The sequence below is a fragment of the Lingula anatina genome, chromosome 1, assembly GCF_051362555.1.
Source record: "Lingula anatina isolate TDL-2025a chromosome 1, LinAna3.0, whole genome shotgun sequence".
In the NCBI taxonomy this organism is placed as follows: Eukaryota; Metazoa; Brachiopoda; class Lingulata; order Lingulida; family Lingulidae; genus Lingula; species Lingula anatina.
The window spans coordinates 31,383,309-31,401,750 of record NC_141767.1 but is presented as its reverse complement, the minus strand read 5'-3'; the positions used below and the strand labels follow the sequence as shown (position 1 = coordinate 31,401,750).

Sequence of the window (18,442 nt, the reverse complement as noted above, 5' to 3'; positions counted from 1 at the left end):
GACTGAAAGATGAAACCGTGAAAGTTTGAGATCTTACTTCAGTTGTCGCTGGTACAGCAAGGTTTCAAGTTAAATTTTGAAAGAAGTATCAGTAACCAAGAAAATTCTGAAGAATGTCAAGTCTAGTGCCGTTAATTGAAGATTTTGCCAGTTTATCTAAGTTGGGACTTCGAGAAATGTTAGAGGGAGGGTGTCAGGGAATATTTTTGTAACGCTGTAAATATATTAATAGATCAATTAATAAGGCGTTAGCTGCTTGGAACAGGTGACATGCCTTTAGCAGTTGCATTCATTGGTTTGGCATCAGTTTTATGCATATCTGGGTATTTGAAGAATGTAATTTCTCAATCATTCCCGTGCCAACCCCTTGATTTTTACTATCTAATCACAATAATGCTCGTTTATATTGTTTAAAGATATTCTGAAATGAAACTTTGTCCAACAAACCCAAATTTACAGTTTTTAATTCTCGTTTATCACCAGATAAACCTATTTTGGCAGGCATGCCTATTTTGATAACTTTTTTTAGTTCAATGTATACATGCTATTTTGTGTATATTTCAGGCTCTATGGTCTGCAGACTTTCACTTTCTCAGCACAGCTATTCCATATTCACATGGTTCTAAGAGAAATGCAACCAAAAACCCCAGAATAAAAATGAAGCCAAGAATTTGGGTAAAAAAGATTATAGAAGCGGAGAATGAGAAAAAGATGAAGCGGAATCCACCATTACAAATGTCAGATCCTGTTGAGACATTGCCCCTGATAGCAAGAATGAAATTAGAGAAATCCCAAGAATCCTATGCAAGTTATTTGCCAGATGTTATATTGGAGGATGGAAAATTCAAAGGTCTTAAAGGAGAGAAGGGTATCACAGATGTATGTATGCACCCAATCTACAGATGTATAGATTTAGAGGAACCAAAGTTTTAGAAATGTCTTTACTGTGGCCATCATTATGGTACCAATATCCAATACCTGTTACTGTCAAAGCATACTTTTGTTTTTCTTGAAACTACGGAGTGTCTTTGGTTTGGAAAAAATGCAAGTTCTAGTCAAAAATCAGTTTGAATAATTTTTCAAAAGTCATTTTGGCAACATTGCCCCATAAGTGTATGACTGAAACAAGGAAGCCTTTTTCTTTTTGACATTTTTACTTATTTTAGATTGTACAAGATTCTGTAGTGTTTGCACTATTGTAGTGCACCTTTTCATCAGAGTAAATTAGCTTAATGCTCAATTACATTGGCATATGAATTCAGCATGCTGTGTTAAAAATGAAGTGAATCATTTGACTGTCAAAAAAATTTGCAATTAAAATTCAAGACTTATTTATTTTGGTCCATAATTGGTAGTGAATTTTAGTTTGGGCCAAATAATAAATAAATAATTAAACTGGAAAATGCATTAGGCTATACTGTTTTATATTTTAAAAGAAATGAAATGGTTAAATGCACATTGGACATTACTAGTAATGGAAAAGTATCAAAATGCAGTCCAAGTGGAGTTTCAGTGGAGTATTTTATCAATGGTTGATGCGCATATTTCATGCCTTTCAACTTGTGACTAAAGTGTAGCAGAATCAAAGTTTTAATAACATTTTGTCTTTTCAGGATGATAATGAACAACAGATAGATCCTGAAGTAAAAAAAATCAAATTAGAATACCAGCGAGAAGAGCTGAGAGAACTTAAAAAAGAGATTAGAGAGTTGGAACAAGCTCCAGAAATAATGCAAGAAGAAGATTATACAGAATCAATACAGATTGATGACTCAGTTTACCCTAAAAGATCAAACAAAAGCAAATTATATGGAGGACCAGATCCAGAAGAACCCATCAGTGATGTGCCTTGCACAGGGTGTGGTGCACTTCTGCACTGTCAGGACCCTGGGGTTCCAGGCTACATGCCCAGTCAGAGATATAAACAGTTGAAACCAGAAGAAAGGAAAGCTGCCCACTGTCAGCGCTGTCATATGATGACACACTTTAATTTAGCTTTGAATGTCCAAGTTTCCCCCAAAGAATATCCACAGATCATCTCAGAACTCAAAACTCAGAAAACATCTCTGGTGATATTATTGGTAGATTTATTAGACCTCTCCAATAGCTTTATTGATAATTTATGGGATCACATTGGCAATCAACATGAGTTGATTATACTGGGCAATAAAGTTGACTTATTGCCACGGGACTATTTTGGGTGGTTCGAGAGAATTGAGGCATCATTTAAGCGCCATATTAGAAAAGCTGGACTTAGTGAGGGAACCATTCTTCATACAAGGCTGATAAGTGCAAAGACAGGTTATGGTGTGGAAGGATTGGTCAGCTTGATCATGAACAAATGGGGAACTGATGGTAAGAATACAAAATCTCATATCATTTCACTAGGGCATGTTTTTTTTTGTTTGTTTTTTTTCTGTCTGTTGTCATCAGTAACCCAGGCCAGGGAGGAGAGGAGGGTGGCTGATCTGGGGAAGATTGGGTATACTTTCCCAAAAAGTAAAAAAAAAAAGCACGAAAAGAGGTATCAATGTAGGGCAAGCACGTTTGCACATTTTCATAAAAAAGGTAAAATGTTTTAGGTTTTACCTTCAGGATAGTGAGCAGTTTGCTCTTTGATAAGTAATATAATACAGATGTTGTTTGAATGTCAAAAGATATCAAAGTCAAATTGCACTAAATATGTTTTTGGGTTTGTCATTATTTTTCCAGAAATTTTGCCAGCAGGAAGCTATACAAAATCAATATAGGCAGAGGAGACAAAAATTAACAATCAATCCCACTCCTCCATCCCATTAAACCCAGACTGAAAAACAGTATTTGAAAGCAGTTGATTAGTATAATTGTATTTCAGACTAACAAGTAGATCAATCATGGGAAATAGTCTCTATATTGGAATTGTGCATGGGTAAAATTTTCAGGATTATACCTGAATTTAGGATTTGCAGTCTTCATTTTACTTGTTTTTTGTTGTTTTTTTTTCATATGATCTAAATGTGATGAGTGATGGCAAGCTTTATGTTTTCATTATTTACAACTTTCACCCATGTTTGTGTCATTTCCTGCCCTTTTCTAATCAGAAGTTTAATCTTACAGGTAATGTGTACCTGGTAGGGTGTACCAATGTTGGCAAATCTACATTGTTTAACAGTCTGTTGTCATCAGACATGTGCCAAACCAAGGCAAGGAATCTGATTCACAGGGCAACCACTTCCAAATGGCCAGGTAAACTGACACTGCCAGGTCTGACTTTAAATGTGACTTTGGTCTTTAAGACCAAAGAAGCACAATCCTAGACCTTGCATATGATAACTGTATGTAACCAGGTAAACTGTTAGCAAGCTGATTGTGCACCATATCCAACCAGAGTTTCAAATTCAATTGAATTCACACTGTATTTCCATTACTTTTTATTCAACTTTGCAGTGGTGGTATATGTTTTTTTAGGCACAACAATAGGTACTCTAAAGTTCCCCATGGCACGAATCACACCATGGAGACTGCAATTGAGAAGTGAAAGAATCAGGAGACAGGAGGAAAGGCTAAAGGAAGAAGAGGAACTGAGGAAAGAAATGTGGAAAAAGTATGGAAAACGGAAAAGCCTTACTTTAACAGGTAATATTTTTGAAAAGAAAAGACAGGTCTGCCTAACTAGTGCAGAGGCTTATGGGCACTACCAATGTTCCACACTGTCACATCTAACAAATTCCTGTACAACCTATTGATATTCCACACAACAAATACCAAAATATTTTGTTTCTGCTTATACTTACACATTTCTGGTCTCTACGTACCATCCATCTTACCATCTTACTTTCAATTACATTTGAACCCTAAACTCCATGAACTCCATATAGTAATCCCTTAATTATTTAGTGATTGTTGAATACATTTGGATGATAAACAGCTATAAAAAAATCAAATATATTTTGCAAGCAAAAACTATATGCAATAGAATGTAGGAAGGTAGGTAGAGTAGAAAAACTGCGAAGTTGTGAGGAAACTGTTAAAACTAGTAAAAGTGAAGGTAATTGAGATTGAGACATGAGAATAAAGATTAGGATTATCTCTGGCTCCATAGAAATAGGGGAAAAGACTAATCATTTTAACAGATTTGTAACAGTTTTGATTTGAATCTGTTGATTTCATAACCTATTTCAGTGTGTTACTCCTCTTCATTCCAGAAGAGATATATTCAATATATCATGGTATATTGTACTTTTACTCGCCAGGTTTCATTGGTCAAACCTTCACTACTGAAAAGCCTGTTGAAGATGACCAAGAAATCGAGCCATTCGATTGTCCACAGTATGTGTTTAGTAAGAAATCAGGCCTTGAAGAAACACAAAGTGGCAGAAAGGTATATAGAATTAACAATATTTTTAACTTTTTTTATGATGTGAATTTAGTTGATAAAGTTGATAGGCTTTAAAACTTAAGAAAAAATGCTCTGCAGTATTGATTTATTTGCGTTTAAAAAAAATAAGATAAGGTCATTGTGAAGTTGAATCTAACTCTGATGCACTACAAGTTTATGGTTGCACATAAGAAAGCTTCCTCTTGAGTGGTTGCCATCAATATATTTCACGATAACCCTGTTTCTTTACATTCCCAGTCTCTAGAAGAAAAGAAGGCACCTAAATATTTTGATGAAAATCACTACCAGAATAGTAGATGGTGCATTGACACACCAGGACTTGTCAACCCAAACCAGGTATGTGACTGAAGTAACACATGTTGTATGCCAATAGAAATGACTGGCGATGAACAAAATGAAAAGCAGTTGGAAATATCCAGTTTATTTAAAAACATTTATATAAAATAAATGATTGAGTGAGAAATAACTGTTATGGAGTAACTTAGTGACATGTGAGGGGGTGGCTGGTATGAGAGTGATTTTAATTTTACGCTTGCGAAATTTATGCAGGCAAATATCCAGTGACTTACTTAAAAGATTGTCATCAAAATTATACTTAATATACAGTGATTATATCTTTCTTATTTGTGTTTTGAACTTTAAATAATCATTTTGGTATCCTTTCCAAAAATGATTTGGAATGACCCTTCATTTTATTTAGCAGTTCTCAGTAGAATACTTATCAAAGACGTACCTATTTTGCTCTATGATAATAAACAATTGAGAATTTCAGATATACTTTGATATTATAGCAGTGTGAAATGAACATTTTTTCTGTGAGAGCTGATTAAAAGTATGAATAAATTGTTGCATTAGTTTTGTTTATTGCAAGTACATTGTATATAAATTATTTTAATAATACTGATGATGTTCTTGTTGTTATTTACTTCAGGTATTTAATATCACAATAAATTTTAAATGTATTCCACTTGCAGATCATCAACTTATTATCACCTGCAGAACTGTTGGAGCTGTTGCCCAAGAATATGATAATCCCTCGCACCTTTGTTGTGAAGCCGAGATACAGCCTGTGGCTGACTGGTCTGGGGAGGATAGATTATCTGGAGGTGATAAGGATACGGTGTCTTTTAACATGGCGCATTCTCAATGTTTTTTTTTTTCTCGAACTGTTTATGTTAACTTGTCTAAATACTGCTCTTGTCACATAATACATTGTTTTTATATACAGACACTGTGTGTGTGTGTGTGTGTGTGTGTGTGTGTGTGTGTGTGTGTGTGTGTTTTGATCACTGTGCCTCTATGTCATGGCTGTCTCGTTTGCCCTCTGACATATCTGGTTTTTAGCCTTAAGTTGCTAAACCACATTTTTGTCTTACTTTAAATTTAATGTTTGGTTTTGTCTGGTAAAAGGGAAGGGTTCCTTTTAGTAATCAGAATGATCAGATTATCTTAAATTAAAAAAATATTGTTTACTGCAATATGTCTGTTTATGTTAAAATGAAATGATACGAATAACTTAGTCGAATCTGTAAGTTGTCTATATTTGCCAGCTTTGCTGTCTAGTAAAATTAGTTCTTGTACTAACACAATGGTGCAAGATTTCAAATAAAAATATGGTCCAAAAACCTAAATAGCTTTAACCTTAACTTAGGTCTTTCAGAAAAAATGTCTTAAAATGTCTTCTGCTAATTTGTATACTGCTGTCGTTCTCTTTTTTCATTACAAAATGAGCTATATTCAGAAAGTTCCCAATATTCCACAATATTGTTCTTTTATTCTCTATACTTAACATAAGTTAGCCTGGATTTGGAGATCCAGTTGATGACTGTCCAGAAATCAACCTTTGTAAATTCAGACACACCTTGTTCAACATGCGCATAATGGTATGGGCTGTTCCTGTGTCTGCTTTTAAGTTAATTGTCTAGACAGAGGCTGCAGTGCCCTGGGGAAAGCCATCATCTAATACACAACAAAACACTTAATTTTAGCATTGTGCTTTTAGACTGTCTATGGTCTTTATATTAAGCACTTATAGGGAGGCTGGCTACAAAAGTCATTAAATTAAATTTTTTTCTTTTCTGTGCTGCAAATTTTAGTTTGATTTGCAAGTTTTTGATAACAAGTGTACGGGATGTGATTTGCTAGTATACAATTATTCAACACCTTAAGGGTTAAATGACACCACTGAAGTTCCTCTGAGTCATCTAAATTGTTGAAGTATTTGCAGATTTATTGATCATTGTATGCATGTGAAAAAAAAGACAAACAGTTGATATATCTGTTTAGTCTGAAAATTTTCAAGTGAGTGATGTTTAATTTCCTTTTTGCAGGGAGAACAGCAAATTTACATGACAGTCTTTGCCAATTTCCCTTTACCAGTTGAAGTAGTAGGTCTTGATCTTTCTGATCAGTTTTATAGGAATTCAATCAAATCTGGGGCCCTTGGGGTAAGTCATGAGATACTGAGTATTTTGTCTTGATAGAAGCCACATTATCACATCACAAGTTTTTATGTACGAACACTGTATATATTCTGATTTTAATACTTGTTTTGTTCGTTTCCTTCAGTATCGCTATTACCGTCTGAGACATTTATAAAGTTAACGTGATAACTGTCAAACCATATTTTTGTTTTACTATTAATATACAAGAAATGCAGGAAATGTCCTTTCTGTTTGTTTCTATGAATTTATTTGTCAACTTTAAGTGAGAAGCTGAAATAATAAGAGTATCAATTATGTGGTTGATTTGCCTGGAGAGTTTTGAGATTGTTTCATTTCTGAATTTATATACCATGTAAATTATAATTTAGTTATATACTAGTATCATATAACAATTGCTTTATTTAGCACTGTCAGCTCTTGCATGTTTTAGATACTGATGTTTATATTATAGATAGACAAGCATGTAGATATTATATGCAATTAGTAAAAAGGATATTTATATATTTATGTGGAACTAATTTTTCACATCTTTCAGCTTCCATTTGGAGACAAAGACCACCTGAATAAAATCCCATCCCTTGTTGGAAAAGAAATAGACTTGACAGGAGTAGCGTTCAATGAAAGTGTTGCAGATATATGCCTGTCTAGTCTCGGTAAGTTAATAATATTTAGCATTTGATAGATATACAGTGCATTATCTAGATAAGTATTGCTGAGTGTATCGCAGAGTTATTATCTGTTCATATGGTATGAGAGAGCATGTCGGTCATGTTATCTCAGCATCGGTTTGATTTTATGGCCAGAGAGTTTGCTTTGAAACCTTTACTTTGCTTCTTACAAGCTTTTTGGTGATATAAAATACTTAATTGAATGACCTTGCAAAGTGAACAGCTAGTCTTTCAAAGTTGCCACTCTATGTCAAAAGGTTTGTTATGTTTTTTCTGTGCTTTTTATCTTTACACAAATTGGCTGCTCTGAAAAAATTGATATCTAAAGCAAAATTAATATGATTTTGTTATTAATCCAGTGGGTAAACATTTTCATCATATGAAAGAAACATACTGATAACTTGTTTGGTCTCTAAGATATTCGTGATGTAGTATGTTAATGAAAACAAATAATGCTCTAATGAGAACAAATCCTAGATGGTAACTTTGCACCAATTGTCGAAACTGGCCAAAATTAAAGGCCCATGAAAATAGGATGGCTCACAGTAAAGTGGGCACATGATATGAAAAAGATCTTCCAGTTCAACTATTGCTATGTTTTTTTAATGTATGTTTAAATAAGATATTTTCATAAAACGGGTTTCGTACTTTTATTTTATTTTTGTAGACTAGCTTGGGAATGGTCAGTATCTAAAGCTATGATTTATTCAGAAGTACAACTATAAAAGTGTTTCTGGAATGGCATGCCTTCAGTAACGTGCAAATTTAATTTTACACCTATTTAAATTTGTTTATTTACATTTTTAAACTCAAAAAGCCTGAAAGTTGGATCAACTTTTAAAAATGACATGATTTGATTATTCCTTCTGTTTTTACATTATTTTAAAAAATTATTGTTTACAATTTTAATAATAATAATAATAAGGTTTTATTTTATTTATGCAAAGTTCATCTGTAAGAAGCCACAGCATTCAATTTCTTAGGTTCAGTGAAGTTTGATTGCTTTTGGAAAGAGATCATTAAGATTTAATGCTTTGGCTTGAAACAAGCAACATGCTTAATCTTGATGTAATAAGTGATATTTCTTTTCTGACAATAATTTGTGTGTTTGAACTTTGAACTGAAACATAATTTAAGTGCTCATTAACCTTTAGTATTAAAAAGACACCTTTGTTAAAAGTGATGCTGGTATTTTTTTAATAGAAAATCAATTTGTCAACAGTTTTTTTATAAAATTACCTAAGAGCTAATGTCACCATCCACTTTTTTAGTTATCTACCTACATGTAAAAACAGAAAAACATTTTTTCACCTTATTTAAACCTATATGACTTATGAAACTAAACTAGAAAATACTTACAAATCATGCGGGCAAGATACATAAAAGTAAAGCATCCGGTACACTATCTTGTACATGTACCTTGATTCATTTTATAGTAGAGAGCTCCCTTGAGGAAGCTTTGCCTAATGGCCATAGTTTTATAATATTAAGTGTCTTCATCATCAAGATGAGATAAAATGTCAGCCCTTTGGTTAAAACTTTAACAAAAAAAAACCTGGGCACATTTCCTGTATTCTACACCGGTATTCACTCAGAATACTTGATACCTACTCAGAATATTGATCCATTTTCACACTTTGATCCAAGGCACTTGTCATGCCTTTCATTGCTTAACCATGGTATTTGATATAGCTTTTGATGTTGACATAATTTTGGAGACTACTTTGGAATGGCTTGCTTTCTGATCTCTGTAATCAGAAGCTCATCACTTGTGTAGACGTACTTCTGATGCATTAGTGAACTCATTCTTGAAATGTGTTATACTGATTGGTTTGTTGAAACTATAATTTGTTTTTATGTACAGACACAATATGTCTGTTCGTAAAGCCACCACCTGTTGGTGTGCACTCTTTGCTGTTAATGCAATAATTATTATGGACTTATTTTCCTCAAACTTACTAACATCAACGTGCAGTTTGTAAATCCCACATGCTACAGCTCTCACTTATACCTTGTTAAGTAGGCTTGTTAAGGACCAAAAATTGGCGAAAAGCTGCATTTCGTAGTGCAAATGTCTAACTTGGCATGAATGTTCCTTCGGCCAAAATAATTTTTTTATCTATAGAGACACTCTCTATCAATGGATAAATTAGCATAAATTATGCAAATTAGTTACCAAAATAAACAATATTCCATATTTCCATCAATTTTTGGCCTAAAAACATTTCTAGATTACCAAACCTGACTAAATTAAGGACAAGGAACCCATTTTTGATGGAAGCAATTGGCGGCCATTTTGTGCCTCAAATCCAAGATGGCTGTCATCCCGCTATTTTGAAAGTGGGCATAATTTGCTATTTTATGTTGATTTTTGAAACATTTGACCTACATACTGTATATATGTGATATATGTAGATTCCTACTATTTTGGGGGTGCAAAGGTCATTTTTGATATTGTTTTAGTGATAGAAGGTGATTTGAAGGGACAAAGAGGATGTTGTAAGTGACTACCAAGATATATACCGGGTATGTGTATGAACGCTGCAAAACCATGGATATTGATGACCCATATTGAAATATATCTCAATACAATTTTTTGTTATATACCATCATATTGGACTAAACTATGAGCAAGAAACTCATTTTTACCATTATGGAGGCCATTGGTGGCCATTTTATCCCTCAAATCCAAGATGGCCACCAGAAATCATTTTGAAATTGGGCATAATTCGCCATTTTGAAACTATATGTATTACATCTTTGTAAATGAGCTATGCACCATTTAATATTATTTTCTGGTGCAGAATACATTTTTAATATAATCTGTTTCATAAAGTATCAGTACAAACTATCTTAAGTCTCCAAAATCAATATACATGTAGGCTTAAGTTGTCACATTCGTCATGTAGTCTAATTAGTGCAAAATGTTTCATAACATCTTAAAGACCTTGAAACAAATGTAAAAGACCAAAATGGCTTAATTAAAGGTAAAGAACATGTACTTGGTGCTTTGGAGACAATTGGTAGCCATTTTGATCCTCAAATCCAAGATGGCCGCTGGTCACAATTTTGAAATGCAGGTATTAAGGCATAATTCACCAATTTGAAGCTATTGAAGCTATAGCTCATCACTAGCATGTTATACATATTTATCTTAAGTGACCATCCACTAAAAAGATACTGAATAATTTTAAGGTAACCAACAAATATATATACTGAGTATACATAGTGATATTACATTGTTAATCTTTTATTGGTCAATGTGAAACAAAAGGCCACATGTACATTTATGTCCCAGTCACTGGGGCTTGCAATTGCATGTTAAATATAGTCCAGAAGATTTGAAAGGTGAAAAATGTGTCGTCTTATAATAATATGGAACTTGGAAAGTTGTGTTGATGCGTAAATGCCGGTGAGAGACAAGCAAATGGACTTTGCTTTGAAATAGCTCCAGATCTTGTCTGCAAAATCATCCAGCAGCACAGCAAAAAGAAACATGTATAATCAGCTCTGGTTAGCCAATAAGACAACAGCCAGCAAGAATTGAGCTTTGGTCAGTGTCCTATGTCCTATGAGGAACAGACATAAACAATATATTAAAATCCAGTTTCCAGAGAAACATCAATGCATGGGAACAAATTGCATCAGAGGAAAGTGGTATCTTTACACAAAAGAAGGAATCTGCCAAACCAAAAAGAAAGCAGCAGCTGCACAGGTAGGGAAGGGGGATAATGCAAAAAGTGTCCAGGAAGCAGCCTCCTTTCCTAGTTGACAGTACCAGTGATCCTTCCTAGCATGATTTGGCCAGACAAGTCATCTCTCTACCATTAGAAATCCAAAGGGCGACTACATAGTTCTGATTGTTTCCAATGGACAAACAAGCACAAAACATCTACAGCATGTGACAACTACAGGAAAATTCATCTTGGAATTCACTTAAAGCATCTTATGCCTTTTTTATTATCCTCTGTCACCAGAACAATTTAGAATGTTAGCCTTGTTGAACCCTTTTACCACTTCCGTAAGTTAGTAGATTTTACTTTTTACACATTTTACCTATACAATCTTTAGAACAGAAAATGCAAAAGCAAGACAAAAATATTTATTTCAGTGTAACTTAGTGGACTGATTCATAATACCCAAATGCAGGTCAGTGTTGAAAACCAGGTTTTCCTACCAAAAGAGATTTTCTCCTGTTTCTGCATGACTGACCCATCCCTGCACTTTGATTTGATGTTTCATACTCCGCCAAGGAGGTTATGTTTTCACCCCTGTTTGTTTGTTTGTCTGTCTGTCTGTCTGTCATCAACATAACTCAAAAAGTTATGGACCGATTTTGATGAAATTTTCAGGAACTGTCAAAAGTGGATCAAGGAACAGATGATTAGTAATCAATCAAAAATCAAAAAACTAAATCATTATAGAATGAAAATTTAGGGGTGAAACGGCATTGGGTGGAGACTTTGCTGCCTTGGCGGAGGTCTGCGCTCTCGTTAATTAAATGATTCTTTAATGTTTCTCATAAAACACTTAGACCATCATGCCTTCCTGTACAGTTAGAAGGAAATGGACATTGGATACTTTTTTCAGTGGCTTTATCATTTAAGGTCTGAGTACTGATAATAAATAGCTTTGCAGTATATACAGATATAAAAAAAACTTTAAGACAGTTTCAAGTACTAAAAGTATTCCATTATTCTTTTTTTGAGCTCATAAATTTCTGTTAATATTTGCAGCATTGAAGCTTTCTCAATGCAATGTAAAAATCTAGAAAATTATTTTCCTCAGACTTACTGAAGTGATTCCTAGCACTCAAGCAATTGACAACCTGGAATATGCTCATATCTCAAGAACCCAAATACAGAAGTGAAAACAGCTCCTTGCATTTATTTTATGAAGCATTTAATTTCCCTAAATTTACAGAATAATAGTCACTATTTCACCATATACTTTTTGATACATCAAAGTTTTATAACTTTGCTTTGTTGACTTGTTTTTATTGTCAGAAGTGAAATTTACCTGTCTCTATCATACACCTTTCTACAGATAATGATGTGCAGTTAACCCATTTCGACTTGTCGTGGCTTAGTGACACGTGCAGTCACACATGACCAGTGGAAATGGGTTAACCACACATGCATGTCATCCTAAATAGGCATGAACCCGACCCACAGAAATGAGTTAACTGCACATGCGCGTCATTATCTGTGGAAAAGTAAATTACAGCAGTTACTCAGAAACTGCTTTTTTTAAACTCATTATGGTTTAAGAGACTGTAATTTTGTGAATGATTTAGGATTTGGTGTACTTTGGTGATTCAGGAAAAATGTTGAAATATCCAAGTCAAATCCAATGTTTGCTTTATAGAGGTCATACTCATGTTCTGTGCCTTTAATGTGTCTAAATATTTTATGAATAATTCAATCAATGTTTCCAAAATCTTGCAAGTATTTTGTAGACAATCAGCACCAGTTTGATAGGTTTTGCCTTTACACTTTGTCATACAAAAATATTAAACCAAAATCACTGATCTTAAACATAATTGAAAGTACGAGACCTTTGATGTGTAAAGCATATTGAATATAATTTTCTAACTCCTTTCATCTGATCTTGGACAAATGTTTTATTAGCCCAAGAAGTAATTATGGTTGTTGCAATTTGCAGCACTTCATAGCTGATGTAACCAACATTCCCATTCTAATGTGTGCATCCTAAATTACCCTGTAGGAAAAGTTTAGAAATAAACTGATTAGAAAGATAGAAACTATTAAGGGCAATCCCTTGGCAGAGCTGCAGCAATCTTTTCATGGCTAAATCAATACAGTTAGTTACTATTGGGGTTATTCAGTGAAAATCTATCCAAGTCGTGACTTAAGATGCAAGTTTCACTTAGATATAATTTAGGTAGGACTGACCAAATGCTAATGTCTGTAACACAGAGCAGCACACTGATTGTCTGGTACAATGTGGACAGTTTAATAGAAATACCCATAGCATTATATTGCTCCTTTTGTGCCATAGATATGTGTCTGTACTAGTCTAAAAGATTCATATCATCTGTGCTTCAAATAAGAAAACATCATCAGATATCATTCTGTCATACAAGATGAAGTGACTTCCCCTTCCAAGTAATTGTCCTTGATGTAATTGCTTTGGTTTTCCATTGGACAGTTGAAAATGGTATATTTTTTCTTAAACAGAATAGGACAGTATAGGCAGGTTATTCATAAAGTCTCATTTGCTGCAATCATTTCTTGCAACACCCAATGGAAAAATGATTAAAAAGTGCTCGAAATGCTGTTTTCTTTTATAAACTCAGTTTTAACTTAATACCTTAATTCAATTTTCAAACACCAAGATCTGACTATTGATATTTAGAAATAAATCCAAAGAATATTTTTTGTCAGTTTGCTTGAAGAGGTAAGGTAAAGGGAGCATTTTTATCCTTGAGAGTACTGTATGAATTTTGATGCTATATCTTCTTTCTCACACCCGAAGATTTTCTTTGGATTAGGTGTAACTAACACTGCCCGCAGATCTTTTAGCACTAACACCCATATTAACCACAAAACCCACAAATTAACCAGCATTACCAGAGCAGATGAATGTTAGTGCTAGGTATCACTTTGTTGGTGCTAAATAATTGTACGGTGTGTTGTGGTTAATATGGGTGTTAATGCCAAAAAAAGATCTGCAGGTAGTGTTAGTAAACACCTAATCCATTTATGAGGCATGAATTACAGAGAGACTATTGTAGATAATTTTGTCATCTGTCAGTCTTCTACGAATTGAACCATAACCAGCTGCTAATAACAAACAAGTACTTTGAACATTATTTGCTTTATTAGAATTAATCTTTAATATTTGACATTACAGAGATGTATTTAAAACAGTTATTTAAATTCAATTTGAAAAAAGGTCACAGCATTTGATGATGTTATTACAACCAAGACTCCTTTTAATGCCTGTCCTCCACATATATGTTGTGACAAACAAGATGAAGTGACTTTCCTTTCTAAGTCATTGCCCTTGATGTCATTGATTGGGCTTTCCATAGGACAGTTAAACCCTTGATGTGGGCAGGTTATTTATTTTCATTCATTTTCTACAGCAGACAAGGGAAAAACAATTGAGAGAGTGCAGGCCTATGGGGAATGCTTTTTTTTTTTTTTTTTTTTTTGCTTTATAAACTTACGTAACATCATGGTTCAATCTTGGGTCACTTTCCAAATACCCAAATTTGATTAGCAATATTCAGTGAAAGACTCAAAGAATTTTTTTCTTCAGTAAACTTGAAGAGGTAAAGAGAGCATTTTTTTCCTTGGGGTAAATATGAATGTTGATGCTATATCATCTCTCTCAAACCAAAAAGATTTTTTTCAAAGTGATGGCATAGATTACCTAAACACAGTTACTGAAGGCTTTAAATATACAGACACTGTATGGCTTAGGTGGAAATCTTTGAATTTTAAAAATGAATTTTAAAACCTTTTCACCATCTATTATGCCGTGATGCTATTGAATGTGTTTCTTTGAAATTATTGATTTTACATAAGTGTTTTTTGGTACAAACAGTGTGTGCCTCAAGTTCAAAAAGCAGCTTTATTGGACAATTTTTCCTAAATTTATATATGTTGATGATTGCATTTCACTTGTATGATGTTATTTTTGGAACCCTAGCTAAGACTTGATTAAAAAACTGTTTGAAGTCAACTTTGTGATGACAGTCAATTAGCCTATGCTGAATATAGTTGACACATCTAGGTTATAGTCAACTTTGGGAGTTAAAAGTCTGTGTAAACACAATTACAATTTGGACTTGGGATGTGGTTTTAAGACTGAAAAGGTGATGTAAGGTGCTCATAGATTCCTTGTGAAAGGTGTCTGATTTGGCTATAGGATAATCAATTTTGATCCTTTATTAATTTGGATTTCTTGGACACTCACAAAGAAATGCCAGATCCACTTTTATATATAGATGTGGAGATATAAATAAACTTCATGTATGTCTGCATCATATTTTAAGGATAATGGTAAAAAAGGTTAGAAATGAAGAAATGTTCAGTTTTCCTCATATATATATATATATATATATATATATATATATATATATATATATATATATATATATAGTAAAAGACCAAAATATTAAAAAAAAATAATAAGCAGTACTTATTTCTACAGTGAGAACAAAATAAATATAATATAATATAACTAACTCACATGGTTCCTTCCTACATACTTAGGTTTTAGTACCAAGTATAGTCTACTATCTTTTTGTAATTGATGTAAAAGAGACACAAATTGGTACCTAATCACTTTTTTTTGTGTGTGAAATATCAGAAGAATATCAGTGTTGATATCAACTTATCAAACTAAGCATTGTTGTAATAGGTCTGTAGGAAATGATGGAGTGATTGCTTTCCCAATGATAAAGCACTTATTTTTCATTTCAGGTTGGGTTGCAGTGACAGCTGGTCCATATATGCCAGTGAAACTGAGGGCATATACACCGGGAGGTTTGGGCTGCATCGTTAGAAAACCGCTCCTCAAATTTGCTGTTAACAACCGTGGAAGACGTATTAGCCACAAATCTACCTACAAGCTAAAGAAGATGTTGCCCTGGATATAATTTTGGTTTAATAAGGTGGTTTTAAGATCGGAGTCATGCACACAAGCACTCCATTTTGAACATATACCATTACAAAAATCTGCCCTTGTAACCACAGTGAAGGAAGACACTTTTTGTTGCTGCAAAAACTTTTTAGTCACTGTTTAGTTAAAAGGTTGCTGAAATCAACTCCAGAAGTTGAGTCAAGTGAAAAAAATGAGATCGATTTCAAAGTTTATATCAGATGTCTTTTTTATCATTTAGTATGCTTGTTGCCATATCTATATTACAGCATCTGGAAATATGTACTAAATATTGTCAAATTTCTCTTTAACCATGGAGTGAGCTCTCTCACAGTCATGACCGTCTGTTAAGCCATTGCCAAAGTCTCTGTTTGACGCCACTTATGACAGCTTTGGAAGCTCAGTGCAGTAAATGATGTGTAGGCCTTAATTAACTGTGAAGTCAATTAGTATTCACAAGTATGTGTTACGGCCTTATCAACTTGAGGGGTAATATTGTTAAAGCTATCCATGGTGTGTGCGTGATTAATGATAACAGGGATAATGACTTGCACTCTTACTTACTATGGATGGATGCTGGTTGTTATCTTTTACTTTTGGTGCACATATGACTGCTTTATCAGGCTAGGTTCTAACTTGAAGACAATAAGAGTGATAAAGGATCTTATTTGACATTAAAACATCCAACATGCCTGAGGCCTGTACTTGTTAGTATGTGTGCCATTTGATAGACTTATCACAAATGTACAGATTTTGATGAAGTCGATGTCAATTTCAGTCTGGTGGATGGTGTCGTGAATGCACAAAATACATAAAAAAGCAATTATCATTCTGTTGCCAGCAGTGTTCCATTGACCAGGAGGACAAAATACCAATATTGCACATCCTTTGCTATATTGTTATGGAACTTAGTCTAATCTCTTTTAATCAATGATGCCTTATTATTTCCTTTTCCCCTATAGATGCTGGTATATTACAACAAATAAAACGTACAATAAATTTGTGTACATGTCTATTTTCACTGTCTGCAAAGTAATATTTTGCCTTCAGATATATTTTAAAGAGGAAGTTTGTTAGTTTTAGTACATTCTTCATTATAGGAAGCTATAATTGTCCAAAAGGCTTACAATAGTTTTTATACTCAAACAATTGTATTTGAACAACAAATTTTCCAGTATTCTCAATTGAAGGCTCTCTATAAACACATCTGCTCTATGTTACAGCCGAGATATTTTTCTACATAATTATGTATTATTTGTGCCATTTTTATGACATGTGTGTGCATTAAAATGCTAGTTTCTGTTACTAAAAACATTTCAAAGGGCTGTGGCATGATAGAATTTTATCTTATCTAGAAGTCACTGAATCTGTTTTCTAGAATTTATTTGTTTAATACATGCCTTCTTTGTGAATATTGCTTCAGTATTTTTGCTGGTTGGTGTCTGTATATTTGCCACTTTGCTGTCTAGTTTTTTAAAATGGTCATTGAATTTGTCACAGCATAAAACATTAAAACATCATTTGAGAAAAATTATTAAATTCAACCAAGGATCTAAGGAGGGTTCTAAACTCAAAATTTTGTCGAATGCATAATGGTCTTTTTGCAGTGAACGCCGTCAGTATATCCGCTGATTGGATTAGCTGGTTCACTAAATGGCCATAATGAAAAAATGGAAAAATATATCTGGTTATTATCTTACTAATCAGAAGGCCATGTGTTCGTAAATCATGTATCAACAGATTTTATTAAAATGCCCTGCCAAGTTAGCGATATCCTTTTTGGGGTGTTTTGTTCTTCTGACATTGTTTCTTCGGGGAAATAATACTTGGACCCGGAGTCTGGGAGCGGTCTCGTCTTGCTCGTTACACCGACCACTCTTGAATGAATTCTGTGGCGTGCTGGCAGTTACTGTCATGTAAGAAAGCAATCAACATTTTTACATGGAACTCGGGGTGCACGTCAACTCGGCAATTAGTGTAAGCAAATCTAGATAAAATAAATTTGATAAAACGATGTCTAATCTATCTTTCCACCTCAGTATTTGATGATAACGTTGCGTGACAATTTTGTCAAGTTGCCATTTCACAAGAAAGAAAATTTGACTGACGTGCACATTTCATGTATCATGTATTTGTATAATTTTGACTTGCTTTGGTGACTTAGTTTATACTGCTGAGTCCTCGAATATGAAAAGAAAATCGACGGTAATTATGAAGTGCTATTTCTGATAGTTTTAAAATAATTTTGCAAATGCTACATAAAGAATGTACGTCAGTGACATGACCAAAGGAACAAATGCATCTCGTCTGTGGGAGAC

The 18,442-nt window shown here is 33.7% G+C and overlaps 1 protein-coding gene across 1 annotated transcript; it reads left to right on the top strand.

Annotated features, from left to right (window-relative positions):
* Positions 1 to 32: 32 nt before the first annotated feature.
* Positions 33 to 17,895, top strand: LOC106170317 (nitric oxide-associated protein 1-like). Its single transcript, XM_087016698.1, has 11 exons — positions 33 to 51; positions 565 to 879; positions 1,614 to 2,355; positions 3,097 to 3,225; positions 3,448 to 3,615; positions 4,233 to 4,360; positions 4,616 to 4,714; positions 5,353 to 5,484; positions 6,709 to 6,825; positions 7,358 to 7,475; positions 15,947 to 17,895. Exons 2-11 carry the CDS (start codon positions 658 to 660, stop codon positions 16,120 to 16,122), a joined length of 2,031 nt encoding a protein of 676 aa, XP_086872824.1. The 5' UTR covers positions 33 to 51; positions 565 to 657; the 3' UTR covers positions 16,123 to 17,895.
* Positions 17,896 to 18,442: the final 547 nt, after the last annotated feature.